At 38.0% G+C, this 22733-nt stretch overlaps 1 protein-coding gene across 4 annotated transcripts in view; it reads right to left on the minus strand.

The window, feature by feature from the left end:
• LOC137295684 (atrial natriuretic peptide receptor 1-like) overlaps positions 1-22733 on the minus strand; it is a 415887-nt gene that overhangs the window by 61562 nt on the left and 331592 nt on the right. For all 4 annotated transcript variants that reach the window (XM_067827161.1, XM_067827162.1, XM_067827163.1 and 1 more), the window contains 2 exons: positions 977-1088; positions 27-222 (listed from right to left, as the gene is read on the minus strand). In XM_067827161.1, the coding sequence (XP_067683262.1) occupies positions 27-222; positions 977-1088 (308 nt within the window). The remainder of the gene's footprint in view (positions 1-26; positions 223-976; positions 1089-22733) is intronic.

Raw genomic sequence — 22733 nt, forward strand, 5'->3', positions numbered from 1 at the left:
CATTACAAGGAAACGGGGTATCTTACCTCCTCTTCTCCGTAGGTAAAGTTTTCATACATTTCTTTGGCTCTCCTTTTAACTTCAGTGGAGAAGATCTTATACTCGGGGCTTGTTGGTTTACGCAGTGTCACAGTCATCAAGGCCTCGTACGCTATTCTTGCTTTATTGTTTCTTTCATCGTCGTCACCTTCTTTGTACCACGGACGCTCACTGTCGTTTTTACTGCAATTAACCAGGGGGGACGTTTACCTGTATCCCAGTATCATAGCGTGTCTGTTAAATGTGGGAGGGACTCCTGAAGCCATGCAGGTCTCACGCGATGACCACTTTGAAGACACCCATTACGATGGGTGTGGTTTTGACGAAACATGAATATCTAATGTATTTTGCTTGTCATCCATATACAAATTGGGCATTATATTTGTTTACATACAGAACTAAGTATAAATATAATTTGCTAGGACACTTTCTGTTTGTAAACAAAGGTGTTGACTAGAAACATTTGTTTGTATTTTTTATAAAACCTTTTATGCTTTTACGATTGTGTGTTTAAATACCTACTTGGCTTCGTTGCTATTTGGCTGAAATAATGCTGTAAAGCTTAGACATTTTACATGCAATTAGGTTTATTTTAGGGAGAGTATCTAATGCGCAAACAATTGAAATGCATTGTATCATCATGCATGACGACCATTATATTGTTTTCTTACAACCTTCAACAATACCAATGTTAGTCGTAAAAGGCGACTAACGGAATCGAGTGGTCAGGCTCGCTGACTTGGCTGACACATGTCATCGGTTCCCAATTGCGCAGATCAATGCTCGTGTTGTTGATCACTGGATAGTCTGGACCGCCGCCATATAGCTCTAATATTGCTGAGTGCGGCGTAAAACTCCACTCACTCACTCAACGATACCATAGTATTTCTGACATCGTCATATTCAGTGAAAGAAAACAGAGGAAGAAGACGAATACCTGCTGAATAAGTCTATGTTGAAAAAGACGTATTCTCCATTGTCGAAGTTCAGCTCATGAGCTTTGATCATGATTTCCCGTACAGCTTGTGGGGAGGCACACAGGACCACGACTGTAAGAAAGAAGAGTTACGTTACGAAGAGATATTTAATTTAGTTCATAAGTGGATTTGTTTGTGGCTCAATGGCAACATTTGGATCAAGCAAAAATGACAAATGAACAACTCCAAGGATTATCACACATTTCCGAAATACAGTACAGAGCTGGTTCAAATGAAAAAGCATTGTCAAATTCCCTTTTCTTTACCTAACATATTCAGATAATTAATCGGATTTTGAGGCTTTCTCATGCCTAAACTAACATTGTTTCATGGTCTCTCCTTAGTTTCTGAAATCGAACGCTTTAAGCTTGATACCATGAGATCCGTGGTCCTTGAGATACAATAAAACACGTATCCTTTTTGTCGGACTTTAATTAACCTTCCTGTCTATTGTTACCATACATTGATACATGGTCCCTGGGCCGTTACCATGTGTCACCGTGATATATTGCTTTTAATTACAGAGGATTTTTTTGATGAAATTGAAAACAAAATACACGAGGAGTTATTGACATTCGCACGACACTAAGCGCCATTGCGAACGTTGTAATTGTATCACTTGGCATTGAAAAGACCAATACAGATTACACATTGTTCACTTCACCGCCAGTATTTAAACTTTCTTTGATAAATCATATCAACGAGTCTCAATTATTCATAGTCTATTGGGATTAAGACAACAGCACATTCGGTTGGTGCCTTGATACTTAAATCGTTCAAAAGAAGCCTTGAACAATTCGACTGAAAAGATGCCAACTTCGTGAGCAAAACTACACTCTTGCTATGGTTAAGATAATATGCTCGTGTTTATACATATTGATCAGGGTCAAATGTGACGTTGTCCACAGCTACACGTAGAATCCAGTACGTCATTCGTCACAATGTGTAAAATTCTACATCATTATTGTAAAACTGGAGGCGAGCTGCAAATCAACTGTAAATCAGCTGCTGTCATTTTAGTCTGTGAAATTACTATAAATACAAAATAATATACATTTTCAATTATCGTAAAAGGTCAGTGTTAACCCAATCGCGAAATCGGTCCTTTGACTCGAAAATGACTTCCGTCGACCCAAAATACGAGTTTGTGTTCAGCCTATCTGGGATGGGTCGCACGATATGGGTAGTCTTTAAGATATCTGATATTTGTAATTTGAAATGATTAGGCTCAGAGGCTGGAAAAGGTCAAAGCGTTAATACAAGCTTGATTTAAACCTTATTTCTTCCTTTATTTTTTTCACACAGATATCATACTGCAAATGTGTCTATTTCAGTTGGTGCTAAGCACTATTCGATTCTAATTTCCACGTTTTTGACATGTTGTGCATGTACAATGCATCATATCACATCTGTCCAATATCTTTAGAAATATTACGCAATGTTGTGTTGTAATCCCCATACGACTGACTGCCAAACTGACAAGACATTTTGAATTTAAACACATTAAAATCTCCTTCTGAAATTCATGACAATTACAAATTGGCAAACGTAATAATGACACCTCATATTTGACTTAAACCAGTATCTAAGGCGTCGTTAGAGACACAGTGGAGTAAAGTACGCGACGAGAGAGTGAGTGTGGTTTTACCGCGCCTTGACTTAAAGTACATGGCGAGGAAGTGAGTTTTGGTCTACGACACCTTGACTTAAAGTACATGGCGAGGAAGTGAGTTTTGGTCTACGACACCTTGACTTAAAATACATGGCAAGTTTCGTTTTACGACGCTGTGAACAGTATGCCAATTAGATGAACATAGGTTTAAAACCACAAGTGAAGAAGGTCTTAGACAAAAAGACCTGTTCAGATATCATAGAGTTCTGGATAACTGTGGACTTCATTTTTCGTAACTAAACTTTAACCAAACTTTAATACATAACGCACGGATCATAAAATAGTAGCGAAACTATCACAGACATCCAACTTAATGGAACAGTCGAACATATCAATGAAACAACAAGGTTTCATAATCAGGTATTAAGTTTCATTACAGTTTTCATGAAGTCTTTGAAGGGCATTTAGAAGTGAAATGCATAAGAATGAAGATTTTATGGATATCAACTTCTTTATATGAGAACACAACGTTTCGGAGTTAATGCTTACTCCTTCATCAGGTGATTGAGAATGTATTACCATTGGCTTCTATCATTGTTATCATAACTGTCGGTTTCCAATCAGCGCTTGTTTATACTGGCTTCCAGCTTTCGTTAAGTCATTCCACTTGTTACTTTGTTATTGCTTTACCTGTACATATAAATATAGCTCTGTACCCCATTCTCAATCACCTGATGAAGGAGTAAGCATTAACTCCGAAACGTTGTGTTCTCATATAAAGAAGTTGATATCCATAAAATCTTCATTCTTAGTTTTCATGAAGTCTTTTTTATATATATTACGCAATGTCTTCGTTATTTCTCTGACACCTCTGTCTATATACAATGCCCATAGCCATTTATAATAGGTGTCCAACATAATAGCTGAAAGATATACTGTCGATTATTGAAATATTGATGTAACAAGCTTACGAAAATGATCAGCACCGAATATCCTATTCAGCGGAAGGCGACAGTGTCTAATTTATTGCTCTCTCGTGCGCTCAGCAATGAATGCCACAATATACTGAAAGGGCATGTTGGGGTAATCTAGAGCATGTGAAATTAGTCTAGGGGCCTGTTAAAAATAACCTGGAACGCGTCTCTAGTACTTTGGATCCAATGAAGTTGGAGATGGTTATCTGCAGTCTCACATTGCGCTGTGTTTGGATGAGGCTCGAGTCTAAAGCACACATTGTTGGTCGGTATCGTCCATAAACTACAGTGTTGTGTGTTATATATCAACACGTACTGTCCTCTATGGCTATTAGCCCTACTGGCTTGATATGCATTCGAGTATTCCTTTCAACCTCTTCAGTGGTGGTGGAAACCTTATAAAGCACAACACTGATGCACAACACTGATGCTGCCACCGAAATCATATCTTTACTTCAGTAATCGCCTTACACTTTAACAGAACATGCATAATATTGACTTTATCAAATTCGTTCACAACAATTTATTTGATTTTCCATGTTGCATAAAATATACTGATTCATACAGGTAGAAACATACTAGGCACCAAACACATAGAGCAATATATTAATGCTATTTTCTATATCGGCAACAGTTATTGCAAGTAACTGGAGTGTTGAGTCAGATGTTTACCGTTTTCATTTACCATTTCTTTGTATGTCTGCGACGATTGTTTCCACACTCTGCAAATACTAGATATAATGGCCTCAAGAAATACATTGTTGTTCTGTTTAGGATAACTTCGTTTTCAAATAACCTTGTTGACGCAAACAGAATGCGATAAACGACTTTTTAAATGTTCGTACCACCACTTATTCCAAGACCGACATATACACAGAAAGCAATTATTGTCGTGTAGGTAACAATTAAAAGTATTGATAGAATATGTCAATATGGAGGCATACATGTATTTTGCTGTACAATGTGCCATCAGAACTTACTTTGTTATAAGTCAATATAAGAAGAAAATAATCAATAAATGAGACATATAACTGCTTAGGTCCATCGGCGTAAAAGTCATGATCACTGTGATACATTAATTATATTGATTGTGTACACAAACAATATCTTTATATGGCATAGTTGGTGTAAACAGTTATTATATGTGTCTCGCTGGCTGAAAACGTTGACATTGTTCTCAACATCATGACATCATCGGCTTGTTGTTCTGACGTGATAAACATGTAATGGCTTCTGTTTCATTGCTTACACTTTTATAGATATGAAATAGGTTTTCAGGATATGTAAAAAGTAGCATGTAACTTTCCATTGCGAATTACTCCTTAGGTATGTATCGATCAGTTTTTGCTTTACTGAAAAGATTCTGGACTTCAGACTAAAGCATTTTTTAAAGAAGGGTTTTGTCATAACGGTTAAAAGGTTTATAAATCATGGTGTGACACATATGCTCTGGTACAAACAAACACACAAATGAGCTGCTATATTCGTTTGATACCATGATCCACCATAAAAGGTACTTTGAAGAAAAGACTTTAAAGTTGGAAATCGATACGTTTCATTACTGTGCTATTGAACGCCATCCGCAATCTTTTCCATCTGGTCCTGTTTTAGCGCCCATATAAAAAATATTTATATAATAAAAATATATAGCCATACATTAAGTTCCGTTTCTAAACCGGTCGCATTCAGTTTTTGCATGTTGCCGAATTTAGCCTCCCTATTGCTTCAATAATACGCTTAAGCGTCATGTGCTAAACGTCATTGTCGTGTTGTCGTTTTCCAGAATCGATTCTGCAATAAATCAATGAGCGGGGCAACAAAATGAAAATGCAATCATACTCATATAACGATGTAACTATAAGTGATTCGTTTAGCTTGCCTTTATGGAACTTTAGATTGGTCCAGTTATATATAGTTAGCTTCGTGTGTAAGGTAGGCCAACAGTGACAGAAGATGTAAATCCAGAGAGTGTTGAGAAATGGTAGGATTAAAATGCTCTGTCGTGATAAGTACATGGCATAGTCTGCAGGTTTCCATACAGGGCTATGTGTATATTTTTTTTAGTTTTAAACGTCCCTTTTCCAAAGTAAAATGCCATTCCGTCATCGGACTCGTTTTAAGATGCAAATTGTGCATCACCTGAATAATCCATCTTGCTTGAAAAGACGGTTTCATTGGAAAAAAAACAACAACACTGGACCATAACGTTGAGTTTAAGTGAAACTTTGTCGATGTGTCAATTTCTGGAAGGTATGGGAGAGGAATCTTTCTTCATTACGTACTCTAACAAGATTATAACCCGCCTGCCCTATCGTACCTAACGGTTTTCAAGTCAATATCTACTCCCGGAGAGTTAATGAACTTCTTCATGTAGCATCTAGAATATTGGCCTCCTGATTTATGAAACTGTTATGATAATGATTATTTATGTGTATTTCTATATCTTGTACCTTTTATGTTTATATTTGTAGTTTATAGAATACTGCCACTGTTTCTTAATGGAATGGTATGCAATAAAATATTTGATCTTATCCTTATCTTACACTACACTGGCGTCACAAGTACATCTGAGCAAGGCTTGGGTGACTGGAACTTATAAATGCATATACATACAGCATACTCTGTGTTACCGGAAAATGTTACACACGGATCGTCGATCACGGCATTAAGCGATCACGCATTCATCTGAGGAATGCAAACAGGTGTTAGCTGATGATACGCCTTGGATGTACTACTTGTTTAATTACTCCCTATGCGGTTTGTGGTTCGCATATGATTTACTTACCAGGTACCTAATCAAACCCAGAATTCCCTTGCAGGGCACGGTATCTATTAAATGTTTTTTTTACTCCTCATGTGTAGTGACCACAAGACGTTGCAAGCCTGAGGTAACATACTGGTAATTGTCAAACACTATCATCAACAAATCCATACATGCAATCATTGATATGCAGCGACGACCATGACCATTAACACACACGCACCCATAAACGTGACCATTGACAAGCATCAGTGCACATGGCCAGTGGTAGACATTTTCACATATGACCATTGACAAGCATCGGGACACATCACTATTGATAAGCACCCATACACAAGACCATTTATAAGCATCGTTACTTGTAACCATTAGCAAGCATGCATACACACGGCAGGCTCTTAATGGTCACGCCCACATATGACCATATATATGAATCTTTACATCTGGTCATAAAACTGCATCCATCAATATGGCCATTAAGAGGTCATTATGTCGATTCCCTAACATTTGACTCATTCCCTCTCTGTGATGTACCTACCTGAACTAGAAATGCATACCCATCCTTACAACATATCCGTAAATGGACAATGCAGTATTTCTCATGACGATAAATCGCAATATATGTACGTTATCCAGGATCGCTAACGTGATTCTCACGCTAATAACTCTCTTCTTAAAATCCAATAATTCCTAGTTACAGGTCGACGTGGGAGCAGAACGGTCTGTTTCAAACTCAAGCAACGTGCTTCGAATACCGGAACTCAAATACGATAGAAATAGATTTCAACAACAGTGTTTGGTCTCTCCTCCTCCCCTTTAACTGTAATGAAGTAACTCGCACAATGCCTTATTCGTTCACGCAAGGTTAACGTTGACTCATTAATGCGATCAAAAAGACAAACTGGAACAATTCATAAATAGACAAACTGGAACAATTCATCATATAAAGTATTTTTACCATTTTACACTTGATTACTTGTGATATTATTTTGTTGTTTTACTGTTTTTCGTCGACAGGCTTTTATAAAATACATATATTCCATTTCAGTGTTATATTTCCTAGTCACGATATGGCTGAAATATTGCGAATGTGACGTCAAATATTAACTCACTCACCCACACAGTCACTCACTTGCTAAATTAAATCGGAATCTGTCACCAAATGTGCAATGAAGAACTGAGTACATATTTTTACTAACAAAGTATAACATTTAAATTGGCTTCATTATCTCTGTTCATGTGAAATTGGTGCAAAGCGCGTCTTATTACTTCTTATTTGGAGATGTTGAGTTGTACATTAGCGTAATTAACATGTCAAATATATATCTTTGCAATCACATGGCACCTGTAAAGCGTTGCTGCAAATTTGTAAGCTTACAAGATTGTTCAACGGGGATGTATTTATATGTCTAGTTTTGTGAAAATGGTAGCTGGCATGGTTTCTGATAGGGATGATAGCATGGTATGAACATTTTGAGTGAAACACAATTTCATTATGATGGCTCTTCTCTACATTCATCTGGCGCCATCGAGTGCCACGGCCACCATAAATGCGAACTCTATTTCCAACCAATTTACAATAATGCTTTATGAAATGGATGGGATGCCTAGTACAAACATGTTCAGGCATTTTGGTCCATGAAAATGGCATCGCAAGAACCATTACTTGAGTGGGGAGCCAAACGAACCAGAACACTCGCTTTGCAGGAACCTCGCGACATTGATATGGAATTTGGTAGATGGCCAATCAAAGGGAAGATTGCCTTTCAAGTCTTGAAAATTAAGTTCTGTTGTTTAGATGCGGCACTGCTTGTGAATCACGTCCAAAAGACTCATAGGAACGTCATGTCAGTAAAACTAAACCTGATTGTTGAGATGAATGGGTGCGCAGACGATGGTAAAAAATGGGACGTACCTTTCTTCTATTTCCTGTAAAGGGAGTCTTTGCAATAAATGTTTAGGACCCTTGTAGTTTTTCATGAACCGAATTTAACACAAAACTTCAATTTTTTGTAATGACACGCTCACATTGTAATCCCCTTCGTGGTGTGAGATATAAACGGTCTGGAATGTTTATCACGAAACAACAGCAATTTTTATCACATTAAATACGTTTACGTGTGGAAGGGTTCTTGAAGTTTTAATGACTTGAACAGAATTCAACATTCACGCAGACACAATTCTCAAGAGAGATATTTCTGTGATTAAAAGAAGTCTTCAAACGTGATATTAATGGCACACAGGTCAGAACTCCCCTTACGTTACGTGGGTGCACAATGTTACAGCAGTTCAATACATGCTGTGGTAATAGAACATTGTGTCTGTACCTGTACGTTATCTAAATTTCATCAGTTGTGCTCAGAACATATGCACGCAATTTGGAATGCAGTTCATAAAAAAATATAAAGGAAAACCTGCAACGAACAGTAGGCACACCATGCAAGGAAGATTAAAACGTCTTTGTGTAATTTTCATTTTTTATCTCCATGTCTCTCCGTCTCCTCTTTCTGGACTGTCTCACAATTCAAACACATTATATGAAACTTTAAAGTTTTTGTCTAGACTGAGATTTTAAAGGTGCAAAGAATGTGCCCTGATCATGTCTAATAGTCTTTGTTAAGATGGTGTTCTTTTGTGTTTTCGTATCACACACATGTCCGTATTGCTTTTTGTTCCTTTAAATTTCGATTCTAGCTCGAACTCATCCGACGTCAAATGTGGAAAGAATACTACAAAACTACCATTCCGCCACCTTAAACTTAAACAACATTAATCTTTTCTTTTCTATTCTTGAAGAAGAACCCTTATACTGTGCAGATGGGTGGCGATTTAAATAAAACACTTCACTCAGCAGTCTGAATGTCCTATCTTCAAATACACCAGACACAATACCGGTGCTGGAGGTGTAAGTAAAGACAATTTTATCGTTTTTTTCACAACTGTGCGATATCGTGTACTTTCATTCATTGTCAATTTCTGATTGAAAGGTGTAATTATTTTCTTAGAAAGAGCTGGCGATCTCACAGATTTCTCTCATTGTACACTTCCTGCATGTACACTAGACGTCTGTAAGATAACATTAAATCTCTATGGAGGTATTTACATTCGTCTACATGCTATTGTGCACTTTGTGCAACTGCGTCCGGAATATTTATCTGATAAATATTTATTTGCATTGTGTGATGTGTACATTTTAATGACAGGATGTCCGCAAATGCTTTGCCACATTGGAAGGAAGTGTTCATTCTTTCAAGTAAGAAAAGTCTCCAAACAGATGGTACATCCGTATCTCTTATCAAATTGAGAAAGGTGATGATTGGTCAGCAAATCCTGCAGAGCAGTATCGATGTTTCACAGCAAGAAGGCGTAATTAGTTGTCGGGGATACACCATGCTTTGAAAACAACATATAAGGTTTCGTTCTACAGAACAGAAGTGTTCTGTGAAACTAATCGATACCGTTTAACCTCATATATTTCCTGAATCCCCACATTGAGAACGTGTCCTTTGGTTAGTGAAAGTCAGCTAATGAATTGGTATTATAGTTTCGTTTCAGATAAGCAGGTTTATACACAATATTTATCGGCAATTGTGAGGCTCTATTCGTCGTAGGTTTGTATCAGTGACTTAAAGTTTTATTGAAAACGTTTTCCAGATGCAGCCACGAATATTACACCATCTTGGTTTGCTTTCAAATTATTGTTATTGCATACTGTTTGCAAGCTTTCCATGGTGTTCTTGTACACCTCTTTGCGCACAACTGTTTTCACAAAACGTGTATAGTGTGACAATAGATCAACATAACAGTGCAAATGCACTTACTAAAACACAAATTGCACAGACAGAATGATGACATACAATAGGCAGACGCATATTCTAGAACCCGAAACCAACACTGCAGCCGAATGAACGACGGTGTTAACACGTCGTGTGGCTAAAAAGCTCTTCAGACGTCTTTCAAACGACTTACGTTATGACACCAAACGACAGGCTTTATTTTTCAAATTTCCATCTCGAAGTGGATGGTTCCCAGTTCGCCCATGTGGTGCACTCTGAATTCAATAGGCTCTTGACAAATATGACACCGAACAGACAGTACATAGTGAGAAATGGCAAGCCTCTGAATAGGGCTCATCAGTTTTCTTTCTCTATCCATCTAATCCCTGTAGAAAAAACGGTTCAACAGGACAACGAGGCAAATTGATGCTGATCCTTAAGTGTGGCCTGGAGTTAGTCCCTTAACAGAGGAATCGATCGAATTACTACTATTTAGGGCCGATCGCAGTGTCTAAGGAATGGAGTGGAGGCACGGATCCAAGCTCCGTAGGATATCCATTTGTACTGCTCTTGAAGTATTTCTTGTATTCATCTGGCGTATTCAATAATGTGACGGAGATTTACCTGATGCAAAAATGACGTTGTGTTGAGCGTGACGCCCCGGGCTGGAATAACGTTAATGCAAATAACGTAATATTTCAATCTCAGCGTTAAAGCAGGTTAAGAATAGGATAGTTATAGTTGAAAAGTATTTAATATCATTATGAACTATCGGTTTCTCATAATGATTCCCCGTTTAAGCTTGATGTGTATTTCGGTTTGAGTATCCTGCATAATCCAAACATACATATATTAAGTATTGTTGAATACTGATCATATATTGCTGAGTCACGCATATACATCGTATGCCTCGTGTGTACTCATTAGTTTCTCAGATGCTACGGATATATTGTATTGCACCGATTATAGAAAACCTTGATGCATTCTTACATTGCCCAGATAGACTCCAACACCGCTTAAGCTTCAGTCACTGGGTTCTGTTTTGGTCCCTGTACTGTACTTACTTTACATCCACTGGGCAATATCATGCGTCTCCATGGTCTGATATTTCAGGGATATGCTGATGATAATCAGCCGTGCGACATCTGTCTGAAGCGAGAGAGACTGGAAAGTTGTCTCAAAGACATCAGTTGGTGGATGTCATGTAACTTCCCCAAACTCAGTGATGAGAATTCATACGGAGAATTCATACGGAGTACATGACCATTGGCACCAGGCAGCAACATACGAAGGTTACCCAGACACCAATCACCATAGGATATCATATGTCATACTATGTTTACCACATGAGTGCCTAAATGTTGGGATTTCTCGTGCGTATACAAGGGATATACCTATGTATATATAGGCACAACGCTGTAAACATTGTATGATATGGGTCGTCAGAAACATAAGCCCAAATCTTCTCTCAAACAGGCTGATTATCCGCATGCGATGCATGTAGAACGCAACGTCAAAGAATAAAGGTGATGTCATAGCAAAGTTCATGACGTCACATCACCATGACAAAGTGACATTTTTGTCCTTGGACATCATGTGAAAAATATGAACCCCGATATTTTCGCCCTCGTAGGTAATAAACGGTGTATATGTCAGTGATATATTGCTTAGATGCTATTGATGTATGGCTCAGAGGTTAGTCATACATTGTTTCGATATTATTCATGAGCAGCTTAGATGATGCATAGGGTATAACTCATATCGCTGAACTTGTTGAGATCTCCAATGTATCATCACAACAATGTCATTTATGCCCATGTAGTTCCAAGTATGATTCAGTTTCTAAAAGACTCTTTCAAAGAACAGCTATTTGAACCTCACTGGGGAAATAGTTTTGTTTTATTTATCCAACTTCAAAGCATACAGTATTGGTACTGACCTCCATCTGTGTCTGACAATGACCCCCGTTCAGAAGAAAAATCAGCATTTGAAAACTTGCATAGGATATTAGTAAGTTTGCATCCTCATGATATTCGTTCATTCGGAATCAAAGGTGTTGTATTCCCTCATGAAACTCCTCATGTCACCTTTCCTATTTCCTCGACGAATGAGTGTCACATTTACACGTTCTTTTCGATATTGCAAAACATTAATGTTTTTTTTAATGTGATAACCTTGTCTAATGCTGACCCACCACGCCAGATGTAACAATAATTTATAAATACATTTTCCTCCTGGATGTGTTTCTCTTTAAATGCTCATACACCTCTAATTCAGCTTGGACTTATGCATGTATCTTCTTACCCTGTATTTTGAATTAGTTTTGAAAACATTCCACCATGCACAAAATCCAGTCAGATTTAACCCGATTAGAGCAAAACATCATATACATACGTTTCTCGTAGGGGTAATGGCCAGTGAATCGATATCTGCGATGAAGCAGATATTTCACGAGTGATGTGAAACGAGGCAGATATTTCTTGACGTGACTAGTAGTTCGCTGACGTGACAAGTAGTTCGCTGAAGGAGTTGCGGGCAAAGGATAGCAATATTTCTTTCTTTGCAGTATAGGTGTATCAAAAACCAAACTGAATCTATTGATACAAAGAATCGATTTTCAGTCACATGATGGCATATTTAAACAAGTACCTTCATTTCTGTAGATGTCAAATCTATCAAAGAAAGCGGCATTTTTCAGTCTTATGCAGGCAACTGAGGGTACCGTCAAAATGTACGTGTAAGAATCTGCTCACTCGTTTACATTTTTGTGTACAATGTAGCGACCAGTTTCAGCGGCAGACGAATGACTGATGTCATTTGACACTGATGCCAATGTCACCCATGACATCCTTCTAGGCTGCAAAGCATATTTACATGATTTCTTTGAAACTGTATATATGTGCATGGAGGTTTGAACGGACAAAGGTGGTGAATGGCTGTTCGGTCATTTAAAGGACAAAGGCAATGTGCGCTGATAATGTGTTTTGTGAAAAGTGGTATCGATGCCTGTTTCAGCTGGTACCTTAAAATATATAAGTTAACTTGAAATGACATTGTATTTTTTAAAACACATTCACTATATGCCTCCGATGCATCTAGTTAGACTGTATTTGAAAGAAAAGGAGCTTTGTGTAAGTTCGACAGAATGTCTAACTTAGTCGGGACTTCAATATTTACGCAACACAACTTCCATCAGGAAATGTGACAATGGATGAAAAGACAACGTTGATTGATTTCATATCCACAGCAAAGATGGAATCTTCAGAAACGGAGATACGTGCTTTGAATCGATGGTAATGTTGGTGTATTTACATATGGTTAAACATGAGACAGTTTCTATTGACAATGATGATATATGCTATTGACAATGTTGACACATGATATTGACAGTTATGACATGTGCTATCGATCAGTTTTCTGAGAAGTCTCTGAAGTAAAGCTCTGAAGCTTTGAAGCCACGGAATCATTCCACACTCATAATTCACGTGGTATTGTTACCTTCTTTTGAATCTGTAAATGTATAGTCAATGCATGACATTAACCAGTCTCGAGTCAGTAACGACTGGAACACATTCCAGTGGCAATTGGAAAAATGGGGGAAAATGATGGCCTCAGATGTATATGTTGCCCTAACACTAGCACCTGTCACTCGCAATGTTTGCGCAAAGGTGTACATGACGGTTTGACCCATAGTGTGCCCAATACATCAGCCATGCAACGTGTAGACATTGCAAAATGTATTGATTAACATTTTCAGTGGAACATTTCAGATGTCATTTCTGGTACAAGGATACCAATTTTGCATTAATGGTCTCTGCCACGAGATTGTACATGTAATGACAAGAAGGCAACATTGTCAACGTCTTGGACATGAAATCATTTTCAGTAAGAATAGAATTTGCTTCAAGTCAGGTTCCCTCGGATTGAGAACTTGCTAGATTTATTTTGCTGTTTGATAAGACAATGGTTTACCGCTTTTATCAGTTAGACAATAGTCTACATTGCCCAGATCCTATTAACGGGGTACTGATGGAAACGTGTGTTACTGCGCGTGAGTAGTGCCACTGACATGAAGGTATTAACTTGACCAATAACACCATGTAATTGAAAAAGCAATGAGATTGCCCCTGGCGGAATGCGAAAAAGCTCTCTATAAATATTTTTCTGATTGCTTTGGATTGCAGTTAGAGAAATGAGTCGCAGACCAATGGCATCGTGATCAGATTGTTGTGACACTGATGTGGGACACGGTAACCATCTGCTGAACCCGTTTTCATCAGTTTCAAGGTATACCTGGGTTGGTGAGCAGGTGCATTTAACACTGACCTAGAGTGTTGGCTGTTCATTTTAGCAAGAAAAAAAAAAGAAAAAAGAATCATTTCAAGAATTGTTTCACTTTCTGGACAGAACATTGACGACATTGATACGAGCGTACGTGTTGGTTTATTGACGTTAGCATGAAAACCAATTATTATTAATTCTTTCATGTCTAAAACACACTCATACCAATCAATAAATTCCAAAAGAAACAAAATGCCACGTCAAAAGGTACACATTTGATTTCTGTTAACACATTTTCTTCCGCTTTCAAACCACATGCGTAGGTGGGCTTGACATGCTCTTAGAATCTGAATCTAAATTAAGTCCGTTGTTTCATAAGTGAGAAAGATTTCTGCTATTTTACGGCAAAATATCCACTACATGACCACTGGCGATACCAGATTTGGACAACGTATTATACCCATTTAGGAATACCCACTTTTCTATATCTGTTTACAATAAACACGAACCAATGACAATTATCATTTGTAAAACTGTAAAACTCATATTTCCCCTGCTTTTCAAATCAATATATGCTTGGATGGTATACAACCCATTTGCAGGATTTCCATACAAATGAAATGTGAGATCCATCTCATCAGTTGCCTTGGTGCTATTGGCATCGATACATTTGTTCACAGCTGACATTTCTACAACACCATAAAGGCACTAATAACGGTGTATGATTAAACCGAACATTATAAAGAGGTAATTTCCACAAAAGTGGCAGTTCCAGATATACATTGAAATGAAATTCAATATATCTGACTGGAGGTGAAGTACTGCTATTAAACCATTCCAACAACAACGCGGCCTCTGAGTCAGTGTGCGTCAATATATGGCTGTTGTCAGAAATAATGTCAACTAATGACATGAATGTGATATGTGGACAGGCGTTTCCAGAACACTTGCAAATGTAAAAAACCTTTTTTATCCTCCAGCTTTCAGTTCATGAAATTTCTATTCCCGTCAGTTTTCAATCACCTCTGTCTTCATCTCCAACCGTATTTCTTCCTGTACACCTTAGATCAAAACCTGGGAAAAGACGACTTCTGACAAGTTCTCCTTCAACACACTATAAGATTCTATTTAATATGTACTGGTCTGTTGTTTGGTGTAATGTTAAAAACGGTATCGCCTGATTCTGTTTACGGATAAATGCGATGCATATGAAAAAGGTCAGGTATGTACTACTTTCAGAGTTTAAGAGTTAAATATTGCAAGGCAGTGCATTGTCTCTACTATCCCGTTGGTGATTAGGGAAGACAAGGTATGACTGGAACACTGAAATTCTATAATGGTGAAAAGATTAAGCATGACATTGTGATGGCATCGCTGTCACTGTCCGCCTAAAGACTCTTACCTTTAGGGCTATATATGGAAACATATCCGTAATACTTGCATATTTTAGATACCGTTTGTAAGAGCTCAGAGCTCATGCTTGTGTGCTAAAATATAGTAAGTATGAGATATTGGGAATAAACATTATTCGTTTACAATGTGTATTGATAACACACGATAATTAACATCCCCAAATACCCGACACACTCTATTCATCCTCTACACAGTTGTCTTACATATTTCTTTGTCTCCATTACCCTTTTATCTGGGATTGCAGATCCTTTCCACATGCTCTTCCATTTGACCTTTATTCCCTTCCACAATCATGCTCGATAACCGGTCGGAATATTCCTTGTTCTTCCGTATACCGTAATTAAATATTTTCTTTTGTCCCCTAAATACAATAAAAATATTCCAGTGTTTTTCTCACTTAGCATTTGAGCTCAAAATGATAATTCACTCCATTTTCATTCTCATTATCGGTCCTCATACACACATCTGTAAATAGGTTATCATTGTGGGGAGTATAAAAATGGTTTAACTCTTTTTAATGTGCATATTACTTAAGATGCAATCAAAATCCAGACAGTGCCTGCATGAAACTGTTTTCCTAAAAAAGTCGTTTCTTTGGAACGCCCTTTTACGAGCAAGAGTAATGCAACCTGTGCTGATCTGAATAACAGAGAAATATACGACAACGTCTTCCAGAAAGCTATCGCCAGACACTAAGTGAGGTACACATGGCTTCCTAACCCCTATTAACCCAAACCAGTGGCATTCTTCATCTACTGAGTCAATAATTATGTACATCCACCTGCCTTTTCGCAAAATTACTGTAGATCAAGATATGTCACTGTGACTTTCTACAAACCGAACAAATTGTCTAAATTATGGATGTCTTGCAGAGATTGAGAACCTGCGCAAGGAAAGCCTCATCTCGGCCTGATGTGCATGTAAGTTGGCCCTTTCTTAAAGCGGTCAAGTCTGTTTCGTGTCAAGCTTCGCCATAGCGTTATAAGCCACTTTATAAACTTCTTCGCGGACTTTCTCAAAAAACAAATGATCCTTCGTCCCGTTGTCCACTCCCCACGAGGAAAGTCTCTCTCGGACTGATGTTGTTGTAATTTATAGGGTTTGACATTTCTGCATCGCCGATTCTATCGTTTGTGAACCATCCGCGATTTATATCATATTAACCTAACATCTAAGAAGACGTTGTCCCGTGGGAGTGCTAAGGCTTGGTGGTAATGGAGCTTTGGAAGGAGGAGGCAATTTCATAATGAGATAACCCTAATACATTGTACGGCACTCGGAGAGGACTTCTTTAAGAAGATGAGCACAATACAAACGCTGAAGCATTGTTCAGAACGTTCCTGTCTGACATACCTCGCCTATTTGTTCCTTTCTGGAAGAACCCGATACTTACTAAACGTTCTGACATTGATCACGTTGTACTGGACGTGATCTGAAACACGGCGTCAGATGGCAAATAGACGTAGGTTAGGAGGAGTCATTATTAGTAATCATTTGTGCACAAAGGCCAAATCGAAAGGAGAGTACTATCATTCTGTAAACGTCTGTGCATGCGCAGTTTAATTCAGCAGAACTGAAATACGTCTTTGAAGCTGCTACTTAGTGGAACTGATGGGGTATGTTTCTAACAATACGGCTGCAATTTTCCTTCCTTCGAATGTAGTCTCTTACAGAGATAGATACCCTCTGGACTGAGAGTACCTATCGCCTAACGTTGAATAGCCGCTTCCAAATTGCTTTACGCTCCCTTGGAAATATATTTGCCACGACTAAACGATTCGGAAATTGAATTGTTCCTTTTCAAAAGGCCCTTTTCCGCCCCAGCGACGTAGATATAATTTAAACGTGATCGAATATATCAAACTGCACCTCTGCCAGATTGTGGTGCGATCAGAACTCTGTGCGAATTGTTCTTGTCCTGTTTACAGAATCACAAAATCTGTTCACAACTCAATTACAACAAGATCTGCCCACAACGGTTTTCTTTTGAAATTAATTTAGTTCGGCTTCATCACATGGCACGTATCGCTCATGCCTTACGAGTGGATTGATAGGGTTGGAGTTTGGAGAGAAATGCTGGTGCATTCGTTCTCATATCTGGGAATGGAAAAGGTCATCTCGACCATTGTAGTCAATTTCCTTTGATGATATTACAAAAGAGTAATTGATATCTTAAACGTTATTAATGTGTCCGGTGCTTCTTTGACATCACAAACCAAACACAAACCAAAAGAGGAATCATGTCAGTCGCCACAACCACAACTACAGGAAATATCTGTCGGAAGCAAATGACCATGTACGATTATATCGACAATGTCGTAAGCACGTACATGCATGAAGTGATCGTGAAAAGGTGAAGAGCAGCAATCTTGAGATGAAGCTATTTGCCAAACTCCCTTGTTTCTACTTTGAGTGTTTGAGAAGCTAATTACAGAACTAACAGAAAATAAATCGAAGACTTAAAGATTGTCGTTCTGTTAGAGACATGATCTTGAATTAATAGTCAAGTAAGTTCACCAAACATGCGATCTTGAAATGTGTTGTAAAGGATGTATAGTGGGTACACACTTTAGTTTTTTGTCAAAGAAAGTTCCAAATCATTAATAACCTCATTTACCATTATTAACACCATTAGACAGAGAAAATAATCTTACAGTGTAAACAGCTATGACAACCATATGCTTACACTGGACCCGGTGCTGTAACCTTGATGGAACCCCCGCTGAGCCCCTCCCATCACTGCAAATGAGTCAGCCTAAATCGAGAAACAACATGTCAAACATGTTACGCTCAACCAAACTGGAATATACTTTTTTCGATTACCTAGATCAAATGTACACCTGATTCTAAACAGAATGTGCGCCCAAGTCTGGTTTTAATGAGATAGAGTTTGCCATCAGTAACCTTGCCACCGCACACGAACCCAACACACTTTGCTATCTGCGGGGAACGAAATGTAAAGCCGAAAATATGAAATAAAAAGACTGTAAAAGGATTCAAAAGAAATGATGGCTTATGCCACACATGAGGTGGGTTTAACGTCCTCTGCGAACAGTATTTCATTTATACAACTTTGTTTCAGTATACAACGGTATTTCAGTATACAACAGTGTTTTAGCATTACAACACTATTTCAGTTTTTCATCAGTACATGTATTTCAGTTATAGAACATTATTTCATTATACAACAGTATTTCAGTTATACAACAGTATGTAATTTATAAAACAATGTTTCAGCATTGCAACACTATTTCAGTTTTTCATCAGTACTTGTATTTCAGTTATAGAACATTATTTCATTATACAACAGTATTTCAGTTATACAACAGCATTTCAATTATACAACAGTGCTTCAGTATTACAACACTATTTCAGTTTCTCATCAGTACATGTATATCAGTTATACAACCGTATTTCAGTTATACAACAGTATGTCAGCTCCTTGTACATGTGGAAGGAAAGGCCTTAGAGATGCAGGTCGTAAGATGCATCGTTTCAGGGGTAGATTTCCCAGAAACAGACAGAGGATGAATCTAATTCGAAGCATCGTTATATCATGTTGAAAAAAACCAAAAATGCATCATATTGAAGCTGACACGTTGGCAATAATTTTCACTTTTTTAGTCTTAACAGATGCATTTGCTTAACATGTACATGTAGTTCCCCTTTGGTTGAAGAGGTTGCACTCCTTAATGGGACACTGAATTGCTCTCTGATGGTCTGAAAGGAAACGCGGAGACAGCTCAAATGACAATGAATGCATACAAATAACACACATGCTCCGATAACATAACGCAAACTCAATAAATGTACATATTCCTTCTATGTTTTCCTCTTTATGTATATGTACACGAACATATACATCATTTTAATTAGACACAGTTTGACTGAATAACAGCGAACACTATCCAAGCGAATGCATCTTGCACTGGGGCAAGAAATTAGATTTATTGTGTTCATTTACAATCATGTCCTCATTTGAATCCTAAACAATTAAACCAAAGTACCTGCAACATTGCAGCTGCCAGGCTTCCTTTCAAAAATTAATAGGATTCTGTAGTAGGCAATTGTGTTGGTGTAATAGGATGAGATACATCACCATAAAGCCGCAATTTAAATACCCCCCTAAAATTCAAAGCCAGAAAAACTCATCATTGCTGACAACACGTTGATTTCGTTGCTGAGATTGTTGGGAAAGGATCCGTTCTTTGGCAGCGTCATGTTGATAAAATCAATTCTAGACACGCGTGTCAATGTGTAAAGCCTTTCAAATACATATTTACCATCAGAAAGTGGACAACGCCAGGCTTTTTAACGGTCATGCATAATCGATTAAATGTTTGGAAGCACGAGGAAAAAGATTTTGATTTACGAAAAGGACATGTTTTTTTCAAAATTCAAGATTATAGATGTCCCCTCAATGGACACAAAAACTGCGTGTTTCTGCTTTAAAGCTAAACCTTCAGTGTGAAGGATGTAGGTGTCATGACTGAGATCAGAGAATAACGAACGTCAAAGGACGTAGAGTCAAACATCAATATGTCGAACGTCAGAGGACGTAGAGTCAAACATCAATATGTCGAACGTCAAAGGACGTAGAGTCAAACATCAATATGTCGAACGTCAAAGGACGTAGAGTCAAACATCAATATGTCGAACGTCAAAGGACGTAGAGTCAAACATCAATATGTCGAACGTCGATGTGTCGAAAGTAGGATTTTATGAATATGGAGCTAGAACAGGAACTTGGAAGACATATTAGGTACAGTATATCATAATCCCTCCAGGCAAAAAATTCATGACACACCTGCACTTCCATCACACGTTGATACGCATGCGAGTGCAAACTGCACATTCACATTTATTTTTTTATGTAAAAGTAAATGGATGGTGGATGTAAACTGAATAAGGAAATATGTGGTGCTGGAATTGTGTCACATTCATGCTATTATGTAAAAGTGAATTGTATGTGTGGCCTTGAGATAAGAAGGTAATGGGGACTTAAATAGGCCTCGTTTGGGGCCATTTATTAGGGAGCCATATTTCATGCCTGTCAATTTGCTTTGTTCGGAAGTTGGAAGCGATACGGACTGTCGACAATTATCACTTTGCTGTAACCCATGAGCCCAGACAGGTGCTGACATTCTCGGCATCTCAGTTGGGCCAGTTTGACACCGCGGTAGTCACCATCCTGTTTTATGAGTTACAAATATTATAACGGATCTTATCAACATGTGACCTGACACATCAATTAAAAGGACGGTAAATCAGTTTCTGTTAGTTACCCACAACCTAAGACTAACCCCTGACCATTTATGCTCAGTTCATGTTTGAAGTGTAACCGACAATGTATTTGGTATCCTTGAATATCCTTCTTTGAGGTTTCACAAAAGGAACAGCCATAGGTAGTCTGGTTATAGTTTTAAAATAGATACTTGTCACAGGACATGAAACAGATAGGCCTGTATAATCACTTCATTATCATTTCCCGTAGTGGGTATGTCCACTGGATTATGCCCGACTATGAGAGTCCTCACACTAACTCACAAACTAAATGTTAACAGAAATGCGAGTATAATTTTCTTATCTCAAGAGCGCACAACAGTGCTAGTGTAATCCGCTTCAACATTTTAAGTAGTTCTCAGATGTCACTGTCAAATGAACCGAACTGTACAAATGAGAAAGCATGTGCACCTTATCTGACAAAGATTAACACCTGCATCGTGCATATCCGAAGCAAGTATCTCTTTTGAGGAATCAAAATTGCAGATGCCTGTTTTAAAGGTAAACAGGTCTAACAATTACAACCACACCTTTACTCTTTCAAACAAATTTGCAAACATAGCGCTCTCTGACGGCTTCCTTCGAAAATAATCACGACTCCGCATCAATTACCATGGCCAACATATCATTTATTTACTTGAAAAACAAAACGAAGTTTGATTAAAACCAGAACTACAAGGAACAATAACATTGAGAGAGATGTTTCTGAGACTTGAGTCCTTCATCCTTGTCGGACCTGGAAGGTTTTGAATCTAATGTGCAAGGTAATGATCATTTCAATAAGAGCATCATTCACACTCTCGTTCTCATCTTCAGCGATTAGAGCCAGTGTACATGTATCCTTTCACATTACTAAGACCTTCATATAACGGAAATTATGTTCAACGCAACCTCACAGACTCACAAGCAACCTTTTCATCGCGTCGCGTTCATAGGAAGTATTCTCTTGTTCCTTTATTCCCTTTTCCCTTGAAGCTTCTATCAAGCCTACTGACGTTCTGCCGAAAATACACGTATAACCAATGAATCCTTCTTCAATGAATTCCTACGTTTTAACAAGTAGAGATTATTCTATGTAACAGCTTGGTTCCCACGATTTAAGAAGTCGACAATGTTTCAAAGATGGAAGGTAATTATGGGTAATAATTACAGCTATCGCCTGACTACTTCAAAGAACCTCACACACTGAAATCTGAGATAATGGATGATACTCATTAGCTGCCGGGTAGCGTTTTGTCATCTTTTCTCAAAACGAACAATTAAAAATAATATTCGAGGACAAACCCCATTATTACTAAATCTTCTTACATAAATTGGCTTCCCACAGGGTGATTGGACTACCTTAAAAACAGACTTTTTTTGCATTTTTTAGATTCGCCATTGGAAAAAGAAGACTATTCTCATCATGTGATAGCATCACCTTCTGATACTTCAAAGCCGAATTTCTTGGAATGCAATTATAATGCATCGTTTTTATGTCATGATTTGGTACAAGAGACAGATGAATTGGGATTCCCATCCATTAAACCACTGTGAAAGAAAGGTGCTCCCTGACTAATCTTTCATTTTCTTGTGGAATAATAATACCTTGAAATACCCCCTATTGCTTCATTTCTA

Source organism: Haliotis asinina, chromosome 9, assembly GCF_037392515.1.
Source record: "Haliotis asinina isolate JCU_RB_2024 chromosome 9, JCU_Hal_asi_v2, whole genome shotgun sequence".
Taxonomy (NCBI): domain Eukaryota; kingdom Metazoa; phylum Mollusca; class Gastropoda; order Lepetellida; family Haliotidae; genus Haliotis; species Haliotis asinina.